Here is a 22,358-nt window from a genome sequence, read left to right on the forward strand (position 1 = left end):
GAAACGTCAGCCTTTTTGCTCCTATGATGCTGCTTGGCCTGCTGTGTTCATCCAGCTCTGCACCTTGTTGTCTCAGATTCTCCAGCATCTGCAGTTCCTACTATCTCTGATTCAATGTTACAAGGTTACCTCTTGGAGATTTCAAGGTGATGTAAAGTTTTGATAAAGTGAATAGAGAAAAAACTATTCACTCTGATGAGTGGGTGAATAACAGGAGAACATACAGTAAATTCAAGCTGATTGCAAAAATATGTAGATGGGAGATGAGAATATTTTTATGATTTCATGATCCTTGAGTGATCTACTGGAAAAGTGGGAAAATGTTGATTCCGTGGAAAATTTTAAAAGGGAGTTGGACAGGCAATTGAGGATGCAGAACTTAGAGATACAGACAAAAAGTGAGGATTTTGGACGAACCGTAATTGCTCTTTCAGAGAGCCAGCACTGGCATGATTAGACTCCTTGTGTGCTGTGAATTTCAATGATTCTAGGTATTCACTCTTGCTGGATTAGTTTCATTAACACAGTAGATCTTTGCTACCTCGCTCAATTAGCCATTCATCATAATTCCATATGACGCAGACACAGCCAGTTTAACCTAATTTATTTCCTTGCTGAAAACCATCCTTTCGCAAAGCTTTACATATTATCCTTTAGTTTCTGTATGCTCCTGGCTCACACCCAACATAATGTGTTGTAAACACTTAAGCTCACTATGTCTTAGCTGCTTGTGAATTCAAGCCTCCTGCATTCTTTAGACATTGGTGTAATATACTCTTTTCACATTTCATATTCGCCTTTGTTCTTACAGATTGGTTTATCATAGTTTGTCAGAACACTTTGCCAAGGGTAAAAGATCTTTAATTTCTCCCATGTATTCCTGGGCAGGGTGTACATCTTCTTAAGTATGTAAACAGTTCCATACCTTTTACTTTGTATTCATCATTCATTATTTTGTTCAGTCATTGTGTACAATCATCTGCTTTTTCTATCACCAAAATCTTGTTCAGGAACCTGTTATTTAGTCCACTGCTTTCTTCTGCTTTTCTCTCATCACTACAGCCTTGTCTAAATTCTTAAAATTCTGATTAGTTCATCCAGTGGTATTATGTGGTGGTTCTTTTCCTCAAACATGTGGTTGTATTGTTTAGATACAGTGTGGCAGGCTATTTGACGTGATGGGTACGTCATTGACCTATAATCTGCCCGCATCATTTTTTTTTCATTCGCTTGTGGGTTGTAGGTGTCACTGGCTGGCCAGCATTTATTGTCTGGCCATAGTTCCCCTTGAGAAATTGGTGGTAACCTGCCTTCCTGAACCGTCATTGCTCATGTGCAATAGCTAGATTCACAGTGCCCTTAAGGGAGGGAATTCCAGAATTTTGATCCAGTGACATTGAAGGAAGGATGAAAGGACTTTCTAAGTCAGGGTGGTGACTGGTTTGGGGGAACTTCAGGGTGTTCCCATGTATCTGCTGACCCTCCAGCTGGAAGTAGTTGTGGGTTTGGAAGATGCCATCTAAGGATCTCTGGGGAATTTCTGCAGTGCATCTTGTAGACAATACACATTACTACTACTCAGCATTAGTGGTGGAAGGAGTGAATGTTTGCAGGTGTGGTACCAATCAAGTGGACAGAATTATTCATGACAGTGTCAAGCCTCTTGAGTGTTGCAGGTGATGCACCCATCTCGGAAAGTGGGGAGTATTTTATCACATTCCTCACTTGTGCCTTGTAGATGGTGAACAGACGTTGAGGACTGAATTATTCACTGCAGTATTCCTATCCTCTGACCTGCTGATGTAACTACTGTATTTATATGGCCAGTCCAGTTGAGTTTCTGTTCAATGATAATCCCCAGGCCATTGATAGTGGGGATTCAGTGATGATAGTACCATTGAATTTAATTGGGCAGCGGTCAGATTGTTTCTTATTGAAAATGCTCATTGCCTAGCATTTGTCTGGCACAGATGTTACTTGCCACTTGTCAACCCAAGCCTGTCTAGATCTTGTTACATTTGAACATGGACTACTTCACTATCTGAGGACTTATGAATGGTGCTGAACATTGTGCAGTTGTTGACAAACATACCCAGTTCTAACTTTATGATGGAGGAATGGTCATTGATGAAGCAGCTGAAGATGATTGGGCCTAGAAAACTGCCCTGAGGAACTCCTGCAGAAATATCCTGGAGCTAAGATGACTGACCCCCAAGAACTACAAACATCTTCCTATATTCCAGGTAAGACTCCAATTAACGAAGAGTTTGCCCTGATTCCCATTGATTCCAGTTTTGCTAGGGCTCCTTGATGCCTTGCTAGGTTAAATGCAGCCTTGATGTCAAGGGCTGTCACTCTCACTTCATCTTTGAAATTCAACTCTTTTGTTGGTGTTAGAGTCAAGAATGTAATGAGGTTACGAGCTGAGTGGCCCTGGCGAAGCCCAAACTGTGCATCACTGAGCAGGTGCTACTTGATAACACTGTTGTTGACACCTTCCATCACTTTATTGATGATTGAGAGTACATTGACAGTGTGATAATTGACCCAGTTGGATTTGCCCTGCTGTTGTGTATAAGATATGCCTTGTTAATTTTCTACATTGCCAGGTAGATGCCAGTGTACTAGAATGGCTTGGATAGGGGAGCGGCAAGTTCTGGACAACAATTCTTCAGTACTGTTGCCAGATTATTGTCAAGGCTAATAGCCTTTGCAGTTTCCAGTACCTCCAAATGTTTATTGATATCATGTGGAGTTAATCATATTGACTGAAGACTGGTATCTGGGACGCTGAGGATCTCTGAAGGAGGCCAAGATTGGATCATCCATTAGGCATCTGTGGCTGAAGATGTCTGGCAGCATACACCATGGATTACTGGTTAGCAGTCAACAATATAACTAATGTTTTTTTTCCAATCTTAATTCCTTTAGTCCATTTAATGTAATGCTATGAGAAAATTTTCTGTTTGTGAAGATAATAGAGATTGATAATTTCTTCAGAAGGACCAATAAATTTGGCTTTTAACTCAATGACCTAGAACAACGGCACAACCAGGTTGCCCAGTTCTGTTTTGGTAATCGATGGTATCTAATCAACCACAGGACTCTCATCCATAATGTAATGCTGAACACAAAAAAGATGTTCCACTTCATCCATATTCAATTTGTTTTCTCATTATACATTTTGCTGAGAATCCTCAATACCATGGCTAATAATTCATTACTGTTCTAGGCCTGCAAAAGCAAAAGGGTAGAGTCAAAATGTATCTTTATCATGGAGTAGTTAGCAGTTTTAAACCTATTAAATGCACTGATCCTGAGACTGAATGGATGTTTATGTGTCCGTGACTGAATTGGGCAACTGAAATATGAACAATTTGATGACAATGCATCTGGGCTCAGTGGAGCTTCCTAGTTTCATTGTCTGCTATTTTTTTGATGTTTTCGTGTTCAGTAATGAGCTGGGTAGATGCCTGATGAAACCAAAGGCTTTTATCTGTCTCTGGTTCTTCTTTGCTGTTTACTGTTACGAGCTGTCTTGACCTGTAAGTAGATGAATAATCCTGAGATTTTGCATTTTGCAATGTAGCACTCTGACGTAGCTATTTATGCTTCCAATTATTTTGTCAGATGGGAATTAAAAGTGCGTGATCCAGCTAAGTTGCCTTATGAGGCTCTGAGGCCCCTTTAAGATGTCTTTGATTTTACCAGTTAAGAGTTATCAATCACTTGTTGAGTTTAATCCTTTTTTGCAATATGGTGTAGTGTAAATAAGGTTAGACAAGTATGCTTCAAAGTTTGGGTGTGATAACTTAATTTTTGATTCATAGCCATTGGCATCATTACTGGGAATGTGGGTGTTCTAGCCTTTGGGACAGTCTTGAGCTGAACTATACTGGGGCCAGTGTTCTGGCAAATCATTTACCTAGAGCAGTAAAGAGGGCTTTGAACTAAATAGTGGGAAGAATGAATTGTGCAAGAGGAGAGGTGATAAATCAAAGGAAACCAATGAGGTAATAGAGCAAGGTGGTGCTTTAGGTAATGATGACTAGATTGTGGCAGGAAGAAACTGAAAGAGCAAACTTAAGAATGTATCACCACATAAAACCAGAGAAACAGGGCTCTTGCAAAACAGTGGTACTTTCTCCACCTCTGGACCTGGAAATCTGGGTTCAAGACCCACCGGCTCTAGAGATGTGTTATCACATGGCTCTTGTGACATAGTGGTGGTATCCCTTTCAACTGTCTGGGTTATTACCTCCATATCCCTAACTATTGTGATGCTTCCCACAGCTCATCATTAAAATATTTATTCTGAGTCCTAGAACTCTGTTTTTTAGCAATACAGTTCCTCATTGTAATCAATGTAATCAGTATATTTCTTGTAATCAATTATTGGTGAGGCTTGCTTTCCCTTGTGCCACTCCTTTAACCAGTCTACTACCTGGGTTTTGCTCATACAACAGAAACCAGCAATATTGGCGATTATACAGTATACGCAATTAGATTCTCTACAAAATTTTATTAAGTAGCAGCTAATTAGCACTAACAACAGTTTCCGGCTCTCAAGTTATGTTCAACTTAGTCTGCACTACAGAAGACTTTATAGAAGCAAGTATACTGCTAAAAATCTGAGAATAAAAAAGCAAAATCTAGGATATCTGCAACCAATCAGTCAATATTTGGAAAAGAAAAATAGTTAATAGTTTGGATGAGACTCCTTCAAACAAATTTTTAATGAAGTTTTCTGAAGTTACATCTGTAAATTGTAATTTACGGTTTGAAACCCTTTTCATAACCTGAGCTAGGTGTAAGATTGGCTTATTTCAAATTATTCTAATCATTTAGCAGTCTGAATATGAATCTCGACAGATCTATTGTGCTGCACCAGGCCCAAATAGGGCACATTGTTCACTGTGACCCAAATCTCTGTGTGGAAACACAACAAGTGTGAAGTGCTCCTTAATAGTCTATCATGAAATAAATGTGAATCGTTTTGTTCTCAGTCGAATAAAAGGTTATGCAGACAGTTGATGCACAACACTTTTGTTTATAGATATGCAACAGATGTGACAAGTGCTTCAAATTCCTGAGTGTCTAATGGGGTTCAAATCCATACAGAATAACATATTGTAGGTCAATGGACTATATTAATAGTGCTCATCATGATCACATCAAATAAAAAAGAATCTATTTAATAGATAACAGCTTCACAAACACTGCATCATTCAGTCCATGGAACTGAATTCGAATAGTTTCCCGATGATTACAGCCCATGGACATGGTTAACATTTTCAATAATTATAACTCATTGTTCTTTGAATATGCAAATAAAACATTATTCGCAATTACCATTTGTGTATTTTAAATTAGTGGTTTGCTTGCAGCTGCATATTTTGTTGTGATTTATGCACTTTTTATCTTACTTAGCCAGAAATGCATAGTTTTTATTTCAATTTATCAACCACAAATGAATTGGAAGTCAAATGCTTTAGAATGTAGCATACTGATTTTAATATTAAATACTTGTTAACTTTTTAATAAGTTCATTGTTTTTATAGTTTTATTAATTAATAATATCTATTTGAGAAAAGTCCTTACAGGCCTTAAAGTAATTGAGAATATTAACATTTAACTATTTGGAAAATTTATATGAAATGCCTTTGCCCTTTTAAGAAATGTCCACCCTTTTACTTAAAAAAGTTTAAGGTCTCTAAAAATGTAAGACACCTGAACTTAATTTTGAATTCACTGAGTTTTTTTTCACTCAGTTGATTGCTTGATTTTTAGTTGTGATTTTCACAACAGTGATTTCAGAACTTTCACAGTTATGTGATACAGATAAATCCAAAGTGCATACTCTAATGATAAAGACTTTTCAAATTAAAATACATTTTCAGAGAAACATAGAAGATAGGAGCAGGAGGAGGCCATTCTGACCTTCGAGCCTGCTCCGCCATTCTTCACAATCATGGCTGATTGTCCAACTTAATAGCCAAATCCTGCTTTTTCCCATAACCTTTGATCCGATTAGCCCCAAGTGCTATACCTAGCCGCCTCTTGAATACATTCAATGTTTTGGCATTAAATATTTCCTGTGATAATGAATTCCACAGGCTCACCAGTCTTTGGATGAAGAAATGTCTCCTCTTCTCCGTCCTAAATCGTCTACTCCGAATCCTCATACTGTGACCCCTGATTCTGGACACACCCACCACCAGGAACATCCTCCCTGCATCTACCCTGTCCAATGCTGATAGAATTTTATAAGTTTCTGTACAACTATAACAACACATCCCTGCTCCTGTAATTGAAATCCCATGCAATGAAGGCTAACATCCCATTTGCCTTCTTTACCGCCTGCTGCACCTGCATGCTTACGTTCAGTGACTGGTGCACAAGGACGCCCAAGTCCCGCTGCACACTCCCCTCTCCCAATTTACAGCCATTCAGGTAGTAATCTGCCTTCTTGTTTTTCACTTCCGAAATGAATAATCTCACATTTATCCAAATTAAACTGCACCTGCCATTGATTTGCCCACTCACCCAACCTGTTGAGTCATGCTGAAGGATCTCTGCATCCTCGTCACAGTTCACCCTCCCACTCAACTTGGTATCATCTGCAGACTTGGAGATGTTGCATTTTGTTCCCTCATCCTAATCATTAATATATATTGTGAATAGCTGGGGTCGCAGCACCAATTCCTGTGGCACCCACTAATTACTGCCTGCCAATTTGAAAAAGACCCATTAATTCCTGCCAACAAGTTTCCTATCCATCTCAATACACTTAAGCAATCCCATGCGCTTTAATCTTACACATTAATCTCTTATATAGGACTTTGTCAAATCACTAAACTTTGTGTATCTGATACTGATAAATACACAAGTATAGTTATTGAGATTGGTGAGTTACAGGCACAGATTGCTTTGTGGGTTATGATTTATGGCAGTAATGGAGACCTGTCTTAATGAAGGACAGATCTGGTCGTTAAATATTCCTGTTCACAAGGTGTTCAGAAAAAAAAGGAAAGGGAAAAATGCAGGAAGGTTGTGGAATCACTACAGAACTGGAAAAAACAGGATGTTTCAGCGTTCAAGAACAGAAACGATACAGCTAGAACTAGAACTAGGGAATAAGAAAGGTGCAAGCAATGGACAAGCATTCCTAGATTCAGTTCAGGAGAATTTCCCATAGCAGTATGTATCCAGTCCAACAAAAAATAAAGTGCTGTTTATACCTAGTTAGTGGAAAAAGGTGGGCCAAATATGTCGAGTGATCATTGTATCATAAGTTTTAGGATGACAGTAAAACTAACATTGGTCAATCTAGATTAAGAATAATCAAACGGCAGCGGTGACTTCAATTGGGCAAGAAAAGAGCTGTGCCAAATAGACTGGAACCAAAGGTTAGCAACAAAAACAGTAACTGAATGTTGGGCTACCTTCAAAGAGGACATGGTTTAGGCACTTCAGGCTATATTCCTTCAAAAGGGAAAGGTAGGACAATCAAATCCATAGCTCTCTGGGTGAAAGAGCAGATAGAAATTAAGTTAAAGAAGAAAAGGTGTAAGATAGGGGATATAGTTGAGAACCAAGCTGAGAAGTTTCTAAAGCAAAGTGAAAGTCTGACAGTTAACATAAAGGAAAATCCCAAAGTTTTCAACAAGCACACCCATAATAAAAGGGTGGGAGAAGTAGAAACAGGGCCAGTTAAGGTAAAAAAAAATTGAATTTACACGTACAGGCAAAGAGCATAGTTGAGGTGTTGGTGAAAGAGGAGGAATCTCAGTCATGATAAAGGTTAAAAATTGATCAGGAGGAGGTATTGGACAAGCTATCAGCCCTTAAAATTGATGAGGGGCTAGGACTGAACGAGATGCCTCCTAGTAAATTGAAGGAAGTGAGAGTGGAACTTGCAGAGGCACCAGCAAACTTCTTCAAACTTCCATAAACTCGGACTCGTACCAGAGGATTGGAGAATTGCAAACATCATTCCCTTGTTCAAAAAGCTATTACAGACCAGTCAGTTTAACCTTGGCAATGAGGAAACTTCTGGAAACAATTATTTGGGATAGAATTAATAGTCACATGGGAAAATGTGGGTTGATTTGAAAGAGTCAACATTGATTTGTTAAAGGATAATTGTGTCTAACGAACTTACTGGTCTTGTTTGAGCTGATAGGGGCAAAGCTGTTAATGTTGAGTACACGGACTTCCAAAAGGCATTTGACAATTCAACACAACAGACTTGTGCTGAAAGGGACCATGGTAACATGGATGCAAATTGGCTGGGCATAGGAAACAGCCAATCATGGTTAATTGGTATTTTTGGGGCTGGAAGAAAGTTTGTTACAGACTTCACCTGATGTTGATATTAGGACCCTAGCTTTTCCTTATATATATCATGGGTCTGCAGCTTGGTGTGCAGGGGATAACTTTAAGTTGTATAGAGGGTACAAACGTGAGAGCATTGTAAACTGTGAGAACAATGTGGAACTTCAAATGAACATTGACATGTTAGTATAGTGAGCAGATGGGTGACAGATGAAGTTCTTCAGCTTCAACTGAGCAGAGAGAGGGAGTCAGCAACAAGGTAAATTGAGATCCAAGATTGGAGTACCAGCAGATGATGTGGAGTCATAGTTTAACAGCTGCAGGGGAAAGCTGATTGGGAAAACAAACAGTGGCATCACAGGAAAGTGGTGTGTTGATTGGTTTGTGATTTTTAAAAGTTATTTTTTGGAAACAGGAGTCAATTGAGAAACAACAGGAACAAGTGAAAACCACAAATATAGGAAAGTAATATAAATAAGCAAAGTTCCATAAGTGAAGTAGTTCATAGTATTCTTACAGAAGTTTTTTTTTAGATAAGTAAGTAATTGGCTTAATGGAAATCATGGCAGCAGAGCTTGCACCTGTGATATCCTCCTCCTGTACTATGTGACAAATCATGAAAGCTTCATTTGTCCCTGATGGTCACATGTGCAGGAAGTATATCCAAGTTGCAGCTACTGGCTATGTCACATTTCAGAGATGGAGCAGCAGGTGAATTCATTGTGGAGCATCTGTGATGCTGAACATGTTGTGGATCACATGTTCAGTGAGATGGTCATACCTTGAGTGAAGACAGAACAGGTAGATAGAGCCTGGGTGACCCTATACAGAGTAGAGGAAGGCAGGGAGTGTAGGAGTCCCCAGTGGCCATTCCCCTTTCTAATGGATATACCATTTTGGATACTGTTGGGGGAGACAACTATGCAGGAGAAAGCAGTGGGAGTCAACTTCATGGCACCATGGGTGCCTCTACTGCACAAAAGGGGAAGAAGAAGAATGGCAGGGATATAGTGTAGGGGATCCATTTGTAAGGGGAACAGACAGTTGTTTCTGTGGGTCATAAAAGAGACTGCAGGATGGTTTGTTGCCTTCTTGGTGCCAAGGTCAGGGATGTCACTAAAATGCTGCAGAACCTTAAAAAATCCCAGTGTTCTGATATTAGGTTAAGTGTGAGAAATTCAGTCAGCAGTGATGTGCCCTCCAACCACTGGGTGACAGGAACCTACTTGCCAAGTACCAGGGTCTATCCAAAATGGCAGTGAAGTAGGGCTCCTGAGCTGGAGCTCCTCCGCTCTGACTGCTTTTCTTTTCTTTTCTTTCTTTTTTCTCTTACCTTGTGTTTTTCTATCTTCTATTTTCCCTGCTTATCGCTTGAGCTCGATGGCATTGGCTGCTGACCTTGAGTTAGCCCAGCACAGAGAGGAGTAGGCCCAGCACAGACCTCTTGTGTTTGTAAAACTGGGGCTGTGCAAGCAGTGGCAATGATGGAGCTGGGCATTGGCTGAGGCCTAGCACAAGCCCAGATGGCAGCAGCAGTGATCAGATGAGAGGGATGGTGGCAGCGGCCGTCAGCGGTGATATGATGGTCGAGACCGAAGCCTGGTGTGCCTGGGTGGGCCTTACCCCAGCCCAGTTGAAAGTATGCCCAGTGTTGGGAGAGTGAGCCCTCTTGAAGAGCCTAGCTTGGAGCATCTGCAGGCCCATGCCTCAAGAAAGGACTGTAATGCTTGATGTTTTAACTTTATTTATTTGTTTTTCTACTTTTATGCTAAGAAGAGTGTAGTGCTGAACTTTTTAACTTATTTATTTATTTCTGTAACTAAGACTTTGTGCCTAAGATGGCACCACGTTTGGCTACACTGTACACTTTCACTTTCTGTGCCCTGTACTTGAGTAAATGTGACAATAAAACCTAAATCTTAAAAAAAAACTGAAGATGGAGAGCAAACAAAGGTCAAAGGGATCAGGTCCTGAAGCAGATTATAGGGAGCTAAGAAGTAGATTTAAAAAAACAGGACTGAAAATGTAGGTATCTCTAAATTGTGTGACTATAGAAATAGGAGGTTAGTCCTTATGAATGTGTGGTTGGAGATAGTGCAGGAAGGAGAGCTTTAGATTTCTGGGACATTAGAACCATTTCTGGGGACAGTGGTACATGTACAAGACAGTTTGCACCTGAAAGAAATGGAAGCAACATCTTTGTGGGAAATTTATTAGTTCTGGTTGAAAGCTTTAATCAGCGGTGGGGTGAGGGGGGGGGGGGGGGGGGGGGGGGGTGCAGCGGGTGGAATCCAGAAATGAACAGCTAAAATTAGAAGAGATAGCAAAGGGAGTCAAGAGGAATAGAAATTATAGGCCAGTTAAGGCATAAGGAAGATGGGCAAGGTCGGATAATATTTTGTTTAATACAAGGAGTCTAATGAACAAGGTAGATGAGTTGAGTGCACAAATTAAAACATGGATGTAGGATGTCATTGCTGCTACTGAAATACGATTGGGCAAGATTGGCAGCTCAGTCTTTCAGGATATAGAGTCTTTGGGCAATACAGGGAAAGAGGTAAGAGGATGGGGTTTTATAGTATTGATCAGGGAATCAATTACAGCAGTAATTAGCAATGATATCTAATGGCTCTTCAAAGGAAGCCAGATGGGTAGATGTTTATGAGAACAGTTCAGGAATGGGGCACTTCAGTTGTGAGGAAAGATTTGAGAAGTTGGGACTGTTTTCCCTGCAGAGGAGAAGGCTGGAATGAGATTTGATACAAGTTTTTAATATCATGAGAGGTCTGGACAGAGTAACTGGGGAAAAGTTGTTCCTGCTTGTAAACAGGTTGAAAACTGAAGGGCACAGTGCCTGAAAATGTGATAGAGACAGATTCCATTAAGGCATTCCAGAAGGCATTGGAAGAATATTTGAACAGAAACTGTGTGCAAGGTTACAGGAAAAAGGCAAGAGATTGGCATCAAGCTAAATTGCTCAGAGAACCAGTTAGACACAGTGGACCAAATGGCCTCTATCTGGACTGTAATAATTCTGCAATTCAATGCTTATCTCTCACCATCTTAAAACAGCACCATTGACACTAAGTTGCACTGAAATATGATGCAGAATTGGTGGCCATTATCAGTGCAATTAAGGCACTGAAAACCTTTATTGGATCACTTTGATTTTGCAAAGTAGCATATACCTTATCCAGCCTACCACTGACGTGCTCATCAATGGCCTTTAAAATATTAAAGATCAAAAGTCCTCCCAACCTACATCCTACAGAAAGTTGTTAATTCAGAATTCTACAGTTATGATTCCTGTCCATCCCAAAGTCCCATATTGCTATCCCCTCACTTTTAGCACCATTGTCATATTGCTCTGATTTGCCTTTAAACGGCTCTCCAAAGTACAGTACATGAATGCTAGGATTTAATTTTGTGAAAATATATTTCCCCAGTTTTCCAAAATGCTTTCATAAAATTTGATAATATAAACATATCAAAATCAATTTTATATGTTCTAACGTAAAATTTCAATCCTCTGAATTTCAACATCGAGGTACAAAAGAAAAGCAGTCTATTCTAGAAACTGATTCTGCTGTTCAGTTGGATCACGGATGATTTCTATCTTGACTCCATGTATCGTCTTTGGTTTAGTCATTTTAATACCCCTCCCTAACAAAAATCTATTAATCTCAATATTGAGATTTTTTCCATTGTCATAACTTCACAAGGTTTTCTAAGAGGGTTCCAGATGTCCTCAACCATTTGTGTAAAGAACTGATTTTTGACATCGACTTTGAAAGACATAACTTTAGTTTTAAGGTTATGCTCTCTTCTTCTCTGTTTTCCTACCAAAGAAAATAGTTTTTTTGGTTTATTTATCTTATTAAATTCTATAAGCATCTTAAACACTTTGCCAAGATCATTCACTAATCTCGTAGATATGCAACTTTCTCAGTTTATTCCTTGAGACCTGATATCATTCTGCTAAATGTTCAGTATATATACACCATGGCTGACATATCCTTCTTGAAGAGCACTACCTACAATTGAATACAGTACTCTCGACAGGATCGAAACAAAGCTCTGCACAGCTACAACATAACTTTCATCCCTTTATATTGCTGTATTCCTAATATAAAAGTCAACATTCCATTAACCTTTCTAATAATTATTATTTACACATATTTACTGGCTTTTAGTAATGCCTATGCTTAGACCCCTAAATTTCCTTGCTTGTCCCCAGTATTTTTTTTCCAAAAATATCCTGATCTTATTCCAAAGTGGATCAATTCACTCTTTCCCACATTGAATCCCATCTGCCTCAATTTTGTTCATTGGCTTAATCTCACAATGTTTTATTGTAACTTTCTGTTCCCGGTTTCAGAAGTTATGGTGCTATTTAACATGGTGTCATCAACAAACTTAAATATACAGCTCTCAATCCCTTCATCCAACTAATTTCTAGTTATAATGAAAAGATGTGGTACCAGTACAGTCCCTGGGAAGATACCACTCATGACTTGCTGCCAATCTGAAGGTATGCCTGTTATTCTCACTGTCTGTATTTTCTCCGTCCTAACCATTTCCCTGTCTAAACCAATAAGTTGCCTCTAATTCTAGGTCTTGGTCTCAGCCCTGGAATCCAGCATTAAACACAGGTTTTTCCACCTCTGTTCTCTGGAATTATTTTACCAAGCTACTTTCTTTTGTTACTGTTCTCCCTGTGCTCAAAAGATTACTCTTTTAAAAATTATTGTGGATTTTGTTTTTTACTTTTTCACAAAATTCCTCACTTTGTGGCTAATGTGAAACTTTTTTTCCTGAGAAATAATATCTTATAGCATTTCACATGATAAGAGTTGCTCAAACGTGAGTGCTTTGCTGTATAAATGCTTGCAATGCAAAATTTCTCTTTAACTAACAATATTCAAAATTAAAAGTAAGATGTTCTCCTGTGCCTTCATGTGATTATTACAATTTAAGATAGCATACTGCTTTATTCAGTGCATGAACGTACAAATATATGAAAGTCCTGACGTACAGTGACACAGTGGAACAGTAGCTTTCCCATTCAATCCTTTGTTCCACATTTGATACTACATGACCCTTGCATTAAATGTCAAATCCCATATTGGTTTTAATCTGAGATAGATGAACTAATAAGATACCTTTAAATTATAATTTTGATTACTTGATCAACAATTTTTATGCTACAATTGAACTTTTAAAAAAATTCTTTCAGACATCAAGCCACTGACAGATACGCCAACTTGCGATATAATCCTAATTGGAGAAATACCAGAGTAGGAGCAAAGATTCTTATGTCCAGACAGAACTACAACTCAACTCTTCATGATTCACTGGAGAACTTGCTTCAAGAGTCAAATAAGCTATTGGAGGAAAATGAAGGAAAATACAGTGAACACCAAGACAAACTGGAACAAAAAAGGCAAACAAATAAAGCTTGTGCAGTTGGATTTAGTTTGAGAGATGATGATAATGTAGAGAAACAACCTAAAAGGAAAAGACCATGTTCACCTTATATTAAATGTGAAGCTAGCATACAAGAAGAACATGAATCACTTGATTCTTCTGAATATTGTGATTTGCAAAACCATAGCAAAACTAGAACAGACAAAATCACAGCAGAAGTTTCCCAGGAAAGCCATGAGGATCATCAATCTAATGATGAAGATAATTGTGAAATGTTTTGTGATTCTGAATGTGAACACCTGGATTCACTGGAACAGAAAAGACAAACAGATAACTCTCAAGGAGTTAAATTTAGTTTAAGAGAAGGTAATAATGTACAAAAGCAATCTGAAAGGAAACGTTTGCCTTCTTATCCCAACAGTGAACACAGCACCCAAGATTGTGAACCACTCAATTCTCCTAGATTTTATACTGATACAATTAAGAGTGATTTGCAAAACTATAAGAAAACTGAAAAAGGGAAATTCTCAAATAAAGATACCAAAGATAAACATGAGAAAAATGAAGATCACAATGAAGAAGTTGACTATGAAAGTTTGAATGACCATTATCAGAAAGAATACCAGCAATTCTTGGAGTGTGAGTCAACCTGTAGTGATGTGAGCATAAAGAGGGTAAAACAGCCCAAGAACCCTGTGATCTCTCATGACAGGAAACTGCAAACAAAAGTAAGATTGCAGGATGATATTGTGGAACGGAATAAACAGACCCTGGGAAGACACAAAATGAACTCATATCAATTGTTGTACAGTGAAAAGAAGGAGGTTAAAGGTACGCAGCAGGTAGGTGTGATGGTAAAAATTCTCTCTTCTTAGAGTGTCCTTCAGGATCAAGAATGAATTATTTCACTCAATGTGTTCTAAAATGGTTGATAAGTCCAATGCTCAATCTGCATAATCTGCTGCAGTTGGGGTACGTGACGCTTAGAGAATTGAGTAGAGGAATTGTTCAGAGATTTGTGCAGTCTCTCTAATGACTCAATTTTGCTAATATTTTGGTCAGTCAGAAGTAAGGGACTCACATAAGTCAGTGGGGATGTTTGACCTCTCACCACAAAGTCTGGTCTTTCGACTTCATTAAATATAAGGAAGAAACCATCATGTCTTTAAGTGATAAAATGCTTATCAGTGTGTGAATACCAGTTGGTATACTGGAGTTAAGGTGATCAAACCATCAATCCAGAGATTTAAACATTATTTCTTTTGTTAATATGCATCTTAACAGTCAAGTAAATTTGATTTTAAAAATTGTAATTTTCCCTTTATTGGAAGTTATGTTTGTTTTTTTTAGTTACTAAACTAAATTTGCTGACATGTTCTGAATGTTACTTTCAACTGACTGGATGAGTAGTAGCATCTGCTCAATGGATGGCTTTCTTTTAAATCCAACTCCAAATGGGATTAGAACTATGGCTTCCTATTTTGCAAACTGGGACATTACTTTAAGACTTCATTCATCTTAATCATATCAAAAGCACAGAAATAAATTGGAAACAGGATTTTGATCTGAAAATAGATTGTCATTGTCTGTTTCTCATTTATGAAATTTGTTAACAATCCACAGAAAAACCCAGGATTTTCAGTCCCAAATACACGACTGAAATCAGATGAGCAACTCCTTTCTGGTAATAAGAAGCAAAATACTGTAGTTCCCGAGGATAAGCAGCAAATTATATGCTTTCTTCTAATTAGTAGGTTAGATCTCGTCTCTTTTGAACGAAGCAAGAACTTTGTAGGGAAATATTTACATGTACATTTATTTTATCTTTCAAACCCCCTAATGATTATTCTATCTAATGTTTGTTTCACTAAGTGTTATCACCTCATTTCTATTTCAGGGATGATGTAAAGCTTTCTCAATTCCTCGATGCTAAATCAAGCCCTTCATGATGTCTTTCATTTCTTCTGAAATAACTCCACAGAGGCCGGTATCTCGTCACCAATCACCCTTTATTTTACATGTGGAAAGTCCTTGACACTGATCCAGCTTCCTCAGAGCTCTCAGAGTGACACAATGTTTGATACTCCTATTTATATTTGTCAGTCAGGGATCCCTGATTGGTCCAAATTAACAGCCCAAATTAGGGACTTCATATTCTATTAAGTCCACCTGGCTGACCTCATTACAATCACTATATCTTCCACATCAAATTTTATTTTCCATGAAATAGCAGGCAGATGACCTATACCCAGGTTGAAAAGCAGAACTGTAATAGGCTGCAGCAAGAATTTTTTGAAGCCACCTTTAATGGATTGTCTTTCTTTCCTAAGCATTGCATTGATAAATGAATCCTCAACAATATGCTAATACTGAATATAGAATAAGCTACCCATAATATGAAGAACACAGTTTTGCAAAATGAAAGATCTAATGCTATACCACTCAAGAACACCGAGGCCTTGTCCAAATCTTAGTGGATAATGTGTCATACTGTACTTGGAGATTATGCATAAAGCCCATTTCAGAGGCATGCTAGATAAATGAGATTATTCTTTGGGTCACACCATTGAGCTGATGTTACATCTAGCTCTTTGTAAACCTGCCAGCATTCACTTGAATACCTAAAGGCTTCAAGATCAGATTTGGAGACTAGTTCATCCCCAGGAACAGCAGAGATTCTGTGATTCTATGATAAACTTGCAGCTGCTTTGAACTTTTAAATGGTAGATTCTCTATAATCAAGTGTGGACATTATTGTTGCATTTGTAGACTGAAAATCAGGGAATGTATCAAGTAAGTATCATGACCAGTAGATTCATCATATTTTCTCTGGAATGCAACCGGTAAAAAAAAGTTCCATCCCCCTCTGGCCATGGATCTTTCTGGTCTAAATGTAGTGCCATTCATTAGATTGAAAGAGCTACCATTTCCAATCCCTCTGCTTCTTTCTTTACATTAGTGCAGATGATTCACATCACCTACTTATCTGGTGTGATTCTGTAGATGGAATTATAGTAAATTCAAGGTATTATTGATTACATTGGGATATTGTAAGTTGTCATTTGTTGCTACAGGGCTAACAGGTTCAAGTTTCTGCATATAATGGTGCTTTTTTGCGGCTGTCTGAAGGTATAGCTCTTAAATTTCAGAAGACTTTGGCACCAGTTGCTTTCGTTGTGTGCAAACCGTTCCCACTTGTTGAAGTCAATCTGGCATGAAATTATGTTTTGTTTCTGTTGTGGATTTGGCTGCCGAATACATCTACTGGCATCATTAAATTCTACATAGAATGCATTTTCTGAAAGGCAACCATCATTCATTCTAATATCATGGCCTAGCCATCTTGGTCGAGGTAATTGAGCATTGCCATGATTCTTTTGAAGTTAGAAAGTTCCAGTACTTTGCTGCCAAATAGATCTCAAGCAATGCATATGAAATTAGTTTGATCTGATTTCCTGCTTTAGATGCGTAGTCCCAAGTTTCAGTGTCAGTCTGATAAGTATGCAGGCACTTTATATCATTCCATCAATACAATTCTGTTTGCTTGCACTATCTACTCTAGAGCCTGACCATTGAAATCATCCATTCTGTTCTCTGTCGTTAGTTCTGATGAACTTTGAGGTTCAATATTAAAGACAGTCACGATGGGACTCTTTGCAATGCCAAGAAATTATGACATATTACTTTAGAGTGGACTTGAAGTATAGTAACGATCTAATGATTTTACATCTTTGTAAAATATCAGCTCACGGGCACAAGTACACAGACCACTTTGGAACTGGGGATCAGCACTCTACAAATTAACAGTATTGACCCATTTGCTACTTCCTTTATTATTTATGCATACATTTTTCAAAACAAATGCCTGAATACAATTAAGTAAGCGTTAACACTAAATACCTGATAGAATTTGTTCTAAAAAAGTTAAATCTAGAATGTATATGTGTGTATGTGTACACAGCAAGACTTCTCAAATTGGGGATCATAACCTCAAGAGGGAGTCACAACGATTTTCCAGTCTTGAAATGGTTAGTGGGGAAAATGTTTGGGGACCCTTGCTGTTATATTGTATGTATTTATACACATATTTATTTGCAAAAGTGCAAGTTTTAGGGTACAATGACAACCTTCAGTCGCCAGAGAGTGCTGCAGTATATAAAGTATTGCAAAAGTCTTTCAAATAGCTTTCAAATGGGGGGATATTATTTTTTATTCCGAGAATGAAAATAATGGAATATAAATTATTGGGCACTTTAAACAAAAATATTTTTTTCCTTCGGGCCCTCTTGCTCTGTTACATCAAGCTTTCTTTCTCCTCTCTAATTTTCAGTGCCTGATGTGATATTGGATTCACTATTACAACACACACTTCCTAGTTCAGACTCTGTTAGTCTCATTAACAATTTTTCAATCTGATTGACATACAGAGATGTGCTTCTGCCCTGTTAACACACACCCTACGCACCCTATAGATCTCCCAATAACAGAAAACTTATCTTTCAGAATCTCATGGAAAGTAAGTAGACATGTGAATGGATGGCAGGTACTGTTCATTCGGCAATCACTAAATTCTGGCCAATTGCAGAAGCAAGATTGCTATGGCTTAGCCAAACTAAGTTCCTGCTAATATCAAAACAGATGCCAGATCAAAAGCACTTTATAATAATACCTGAAAAACCATGTTTTTTTTTAATGGACTAAACTATAGTAATCATTAAAAAAAAACAATTTTGTATATTTTATCATTTAATTGCAAGTACAAGTAGTTCCAGTAAAAATAATATTGTGAGAATTGTAGGCTCCTTAAAACATCGCGTATGTCAATAAGTATGTTACACTAGACTTCTAAAGCTGGCATTTAGAAATTCAAAACTATTTTCTGATTCATAAATTGCTTGGAAAGTTAGTACCTATGTAATTTCCTAAATTGTACAACATGTTTAGAAAACTTTATTTCTTGTTATTTGTGTCAATGTGGACAAAGTTGGCCAATTCGAAATAGTTTTGCCTGTGACAGGGAGAAAAACTGAGCATGAGAAAAAATCAGTATTCTATAACTGTTATAAAAAAACTAAGGTCATGGCAGATGATGAGTAGCATTCTCATCCTGGTGTATTTGAGAGACTTAGCCCATCATAGCAGCAGAATTTGAATGTAGTTTGTGCAGAGACAAGGGTTGAAGTTCACCAGGAATAGAAATCTTCCAATGATTAGAGGAAACTTTTTTAAGTGCTGTCAGAGTTTATGACTTTGGATGACTCCCTGTTGCATCATTTAGTGTCATTATTTCTTTACTGATTGCATAATAAAAAATGAAGTGAGTTATCCAGCTTAGCCCTTAAGTAAGGATCTTGCAAATCACATATGATAAATGTTATGCTAAAACCCAGTTTTAATCAATCCACATCAGCCTTTTGAATGGAATAGACTCTTTGTATCGACTTTGAAAGTTATCAAAGGTTGTAAAATTGTTTTATAATTATATGACTCCACAAAATTAAAACATTAAGAATTATTTGGGAATAATTACACAAATAATAGAATGGTTGTTTCCAGCTTTTCATATTAAAATATATTCAAAAGCATAGAGATTGATAATGATAATTCAAAAGGCAGATTTCTGAAGTTAACGTACGATACTTATGGATTGAACAGAATTTTGATCTTTCAGATAAACAAGTCACAACTGTTTCTGGTGTTTTTTTTTGTTTTCAAAATAACAATTATTTTCCATTTTCATTGTTATTATGATTGTGATCATAACTTTTCTTCCATTGTTGATTTAACTTTTTCCAGGGGATGAAGAAACAGCATTCATGGTGAACAGAACTGTGATTTTTTTCTACTTGTTTTAAATTTTTTCACGGAATGTGGACTTTGCTAGAAAAGACAGGATGTGTTATCTATCTCAAATTGCTCTTGAACTAATCGGCTTGCTGGCCCATTTCAGAGGGTAGATAAGAGTCAACCACATTGCTGTGAGTTTAGGCTTAAGCAAAGACCAAGTGAGGTAGAGATATCAGATCTCCTTCCAGGGTAAGAAAGACAAGATGGCATATTAGTTAAAAGCCTGCTATAATAGGAGAGACTTTTTTCTTGAGCAATGTCAGGAAAAATCACTAGCTAAATTTGGCTTCAGAATTACATTATAAGATATTAGCATTCAAACACGCAATAATTGTGTTCTTATGAAATTTGTCAGTGATTCTGGAAAGCCTTTGGAAATGATAATTTGAAACAAAAATTAATAATCACTCTGGGAAAATGTGAGTTAATTAAGGAACACCAATGTGGATTTGTTAAAAGAACATCATATTTAACTAATTTGCTTGAGTTTTTTGATGAGGTAACAGAGAGGTTGGTAAGGATGTTGTTGTTGATGTGGTGTACATAAATTTCCAAAAGGCGTTTGAGAAGATATTGCACAATAGATCTGTGAGAAAATTTAGAGCTCATGGATTAACAGGGACACAAGCAACACGGATACAGAGTTGGCTGAGTGACAGGAAACAATTGTCTTTGGATTGGAGGCAAAGTAAAAGTGTGCAATCTCCAGGTACTGATGTTGGGATCCCTGCTGTACCCAAGATGTATTAAAACCTCGGGGGCCAGAACACAATTTCAAAATTGCGGATGATAGAAAGTTGCAAAGAGATTTCAACGTTCTATTTTATTTTGATCCAGGAAAGAAAACACCGTGTGTAACATTTACTGAATTATTGCCTAAATCTATTGAGTTTAATTTCTAACCATAGAAACTGCTTATTATATACTCCTAAAATAAAATATTTACATTGCAGCATGTGACATCAGCCAATCCAAGTTGAGTATGTTACTCATATGCAATAAAAGTCTCCTCTAAATCATAATAATCTTAAAGATACAGAGTATGGACCACTATGACCATAAACTATCTGTTATATTTGCACTGTTACAAAGAACAGTACAGCACAGATGCCGGCCCATCAGCCCACCAAGCTTGGGCTGACACATGACTCCTTTCTAAACTAAAAATCTTTCACCTTTATGTGGTCTATATCCCTCTAGATTCATAGAATAAGTAGAAAAATAAGGAAAAAGGTAATTAAAGTCCTTCTTAATATAAACTAAAAAAATAAAGAAATGAAGTTAAAAGTTCAACAGTCTTTGATGAGTCTTCCACATAGCTTGCTCTTCGGGAGACCTCAGCTGCCTGTCCTTGACGCACCACCACAGATACCGAGGCAACTCTCCACCAGTCGCTCTTCCCGCATTGGGCCACAATGTTATTGTTGCTGCTGCTGAAGCTGCCGCCTCCCTGATCTCTTGCTGCTGCTTGAAGAACACGCTTGTGCAGGAGCCACTCACACGCCGAGCTGCCGCCACACCGGGCTGAGAGATGTCACAGTCCACCAAGAGACTGGGCCGAGACACTGCCACACCATGCTGAGAGACCACCATGGGCTGCCAAGAGACAGCCACGCCAGGCCGAGAGGACGCCTCACTTTCTTTATACTCCTCATGAGCTCTGTCCGATTTTAGCTTCCTGAATCTTATATGTGCTTCTTTTTTTCTTTTTGACTAAATTCACAACCTCCCTCGTTATCCAAGGGTATCTTATCTTGCCATCCTTGTCCTTCCTCCTTACTGAGGCTGGGAGTAAGGAAAAGAAGAATAGAAACACTAAGAGGGTAAAAAAAGAGAAAGAAACAGGAAAGAAACAGACAGAATGGACGAACTCCAGCTGAAGCGTCCTACTCCACCATCATCAAGCATTGCCTGCCTCTATTCCCTGCTTATTTGTGCAGATTTAGGTAGAGCAGAGTTTGTTCTGTGCATCCAAGAGGGTTTCTTGAAACAGTATGTGGATAATCCAATGAGAGGAGGGGCCATACTGCATCTTGTTTTGGCTAATGAGCCTGGCCAGGACTGACCTTTCAGTGGGAGACCATTCTGGAACAGTGATCACAACTCATTAAATTTTAAGATAGCTACGAATGAGGATAAGTCAGGACCTTATGAGAAGATCCTAAATTGAGGGAAGGCAAATTATGTCAGTATTAGGCAAAAGCTGGGGAGTGTTCATTGGAGGAGCTGTTATCAGGCAAGTCCACACTTGAAATGTGGGAGTTGTTTAAAGATCAGAGTTCAGGATCGGCATGTTCCAGTAAGGAGGAAGGACAAGGATGGCAAGAGAACTTACCCTCGGATAACAAGGGAGGTTGTGAATTTAGTCAAAAGGGAAAAAGAACCACAAAAAAGATTCAGGAAGCTAAAATCGGACAGGACCGATGAGGAATATAAAGAAAGCAGGAAAGAACTCAAGCAGGGAATTAGGAGAGTCAGAAGGGGCCATGAAATGACATTGGCAAGGAGGGTTGAAGAGAATCCAAAGGCATTCAATGGATACATTAAAAACAAGAGGATAACGAGGGAAAAAGTAGGACCACTGAAAGATAAAGGAGGGAACTTATGCTTGGAAGCAGAGGATGTGGGCGAGATCAGAAATGAGCACTTTGTATCAGTATTCACTGAGGAGAAGGATATGCAGGATAGTGAGATTTTTGTGGAGCATGTTAATATACCAGGGCATTTTGAGACCAAGAAGGAAGTGG

General features: G+C 38.2%; 1 protein-coding gene across 2 annotated transcripts in view; it reads left to right on the top strand.

The window, feature by feature from the left end:
• The window catches only part of jhy (junctional cadherin complex regulator), an 82,553-nt gene that overhangs the window by 7,214 nt on the left and 52,981 nt on the right, over positions 1-22,358 (top strand). For both annotated transcript variants that reach the window (XM_048615387.1, XM_020530724.2), the window contains exon 3: positions 13,574-14,606. In XM_048615387.1, coding sequence (XP_048471344.1) covers positions 13,574-14,606 — 1,033 coding nt within the window. The remainder of the gene's footprint in view (positions 1-13,573; positions 14,607-22,358) is intronic.

The sequence above is a fragment of the Rhincodon typus genome, chromosome 32 (assembly GCF_021869965.1).
Source record: "Rhincodon typus isolate 14 chromosome 32, sRhiTyp1.1, whole genome shotgun sequence".
NCBI lineage: Eukaryota > Metazoa > Chordata > Chondrichthyes > Orectolobiformes > Rhincodontidae > Rhincodon > Rhincodon typus.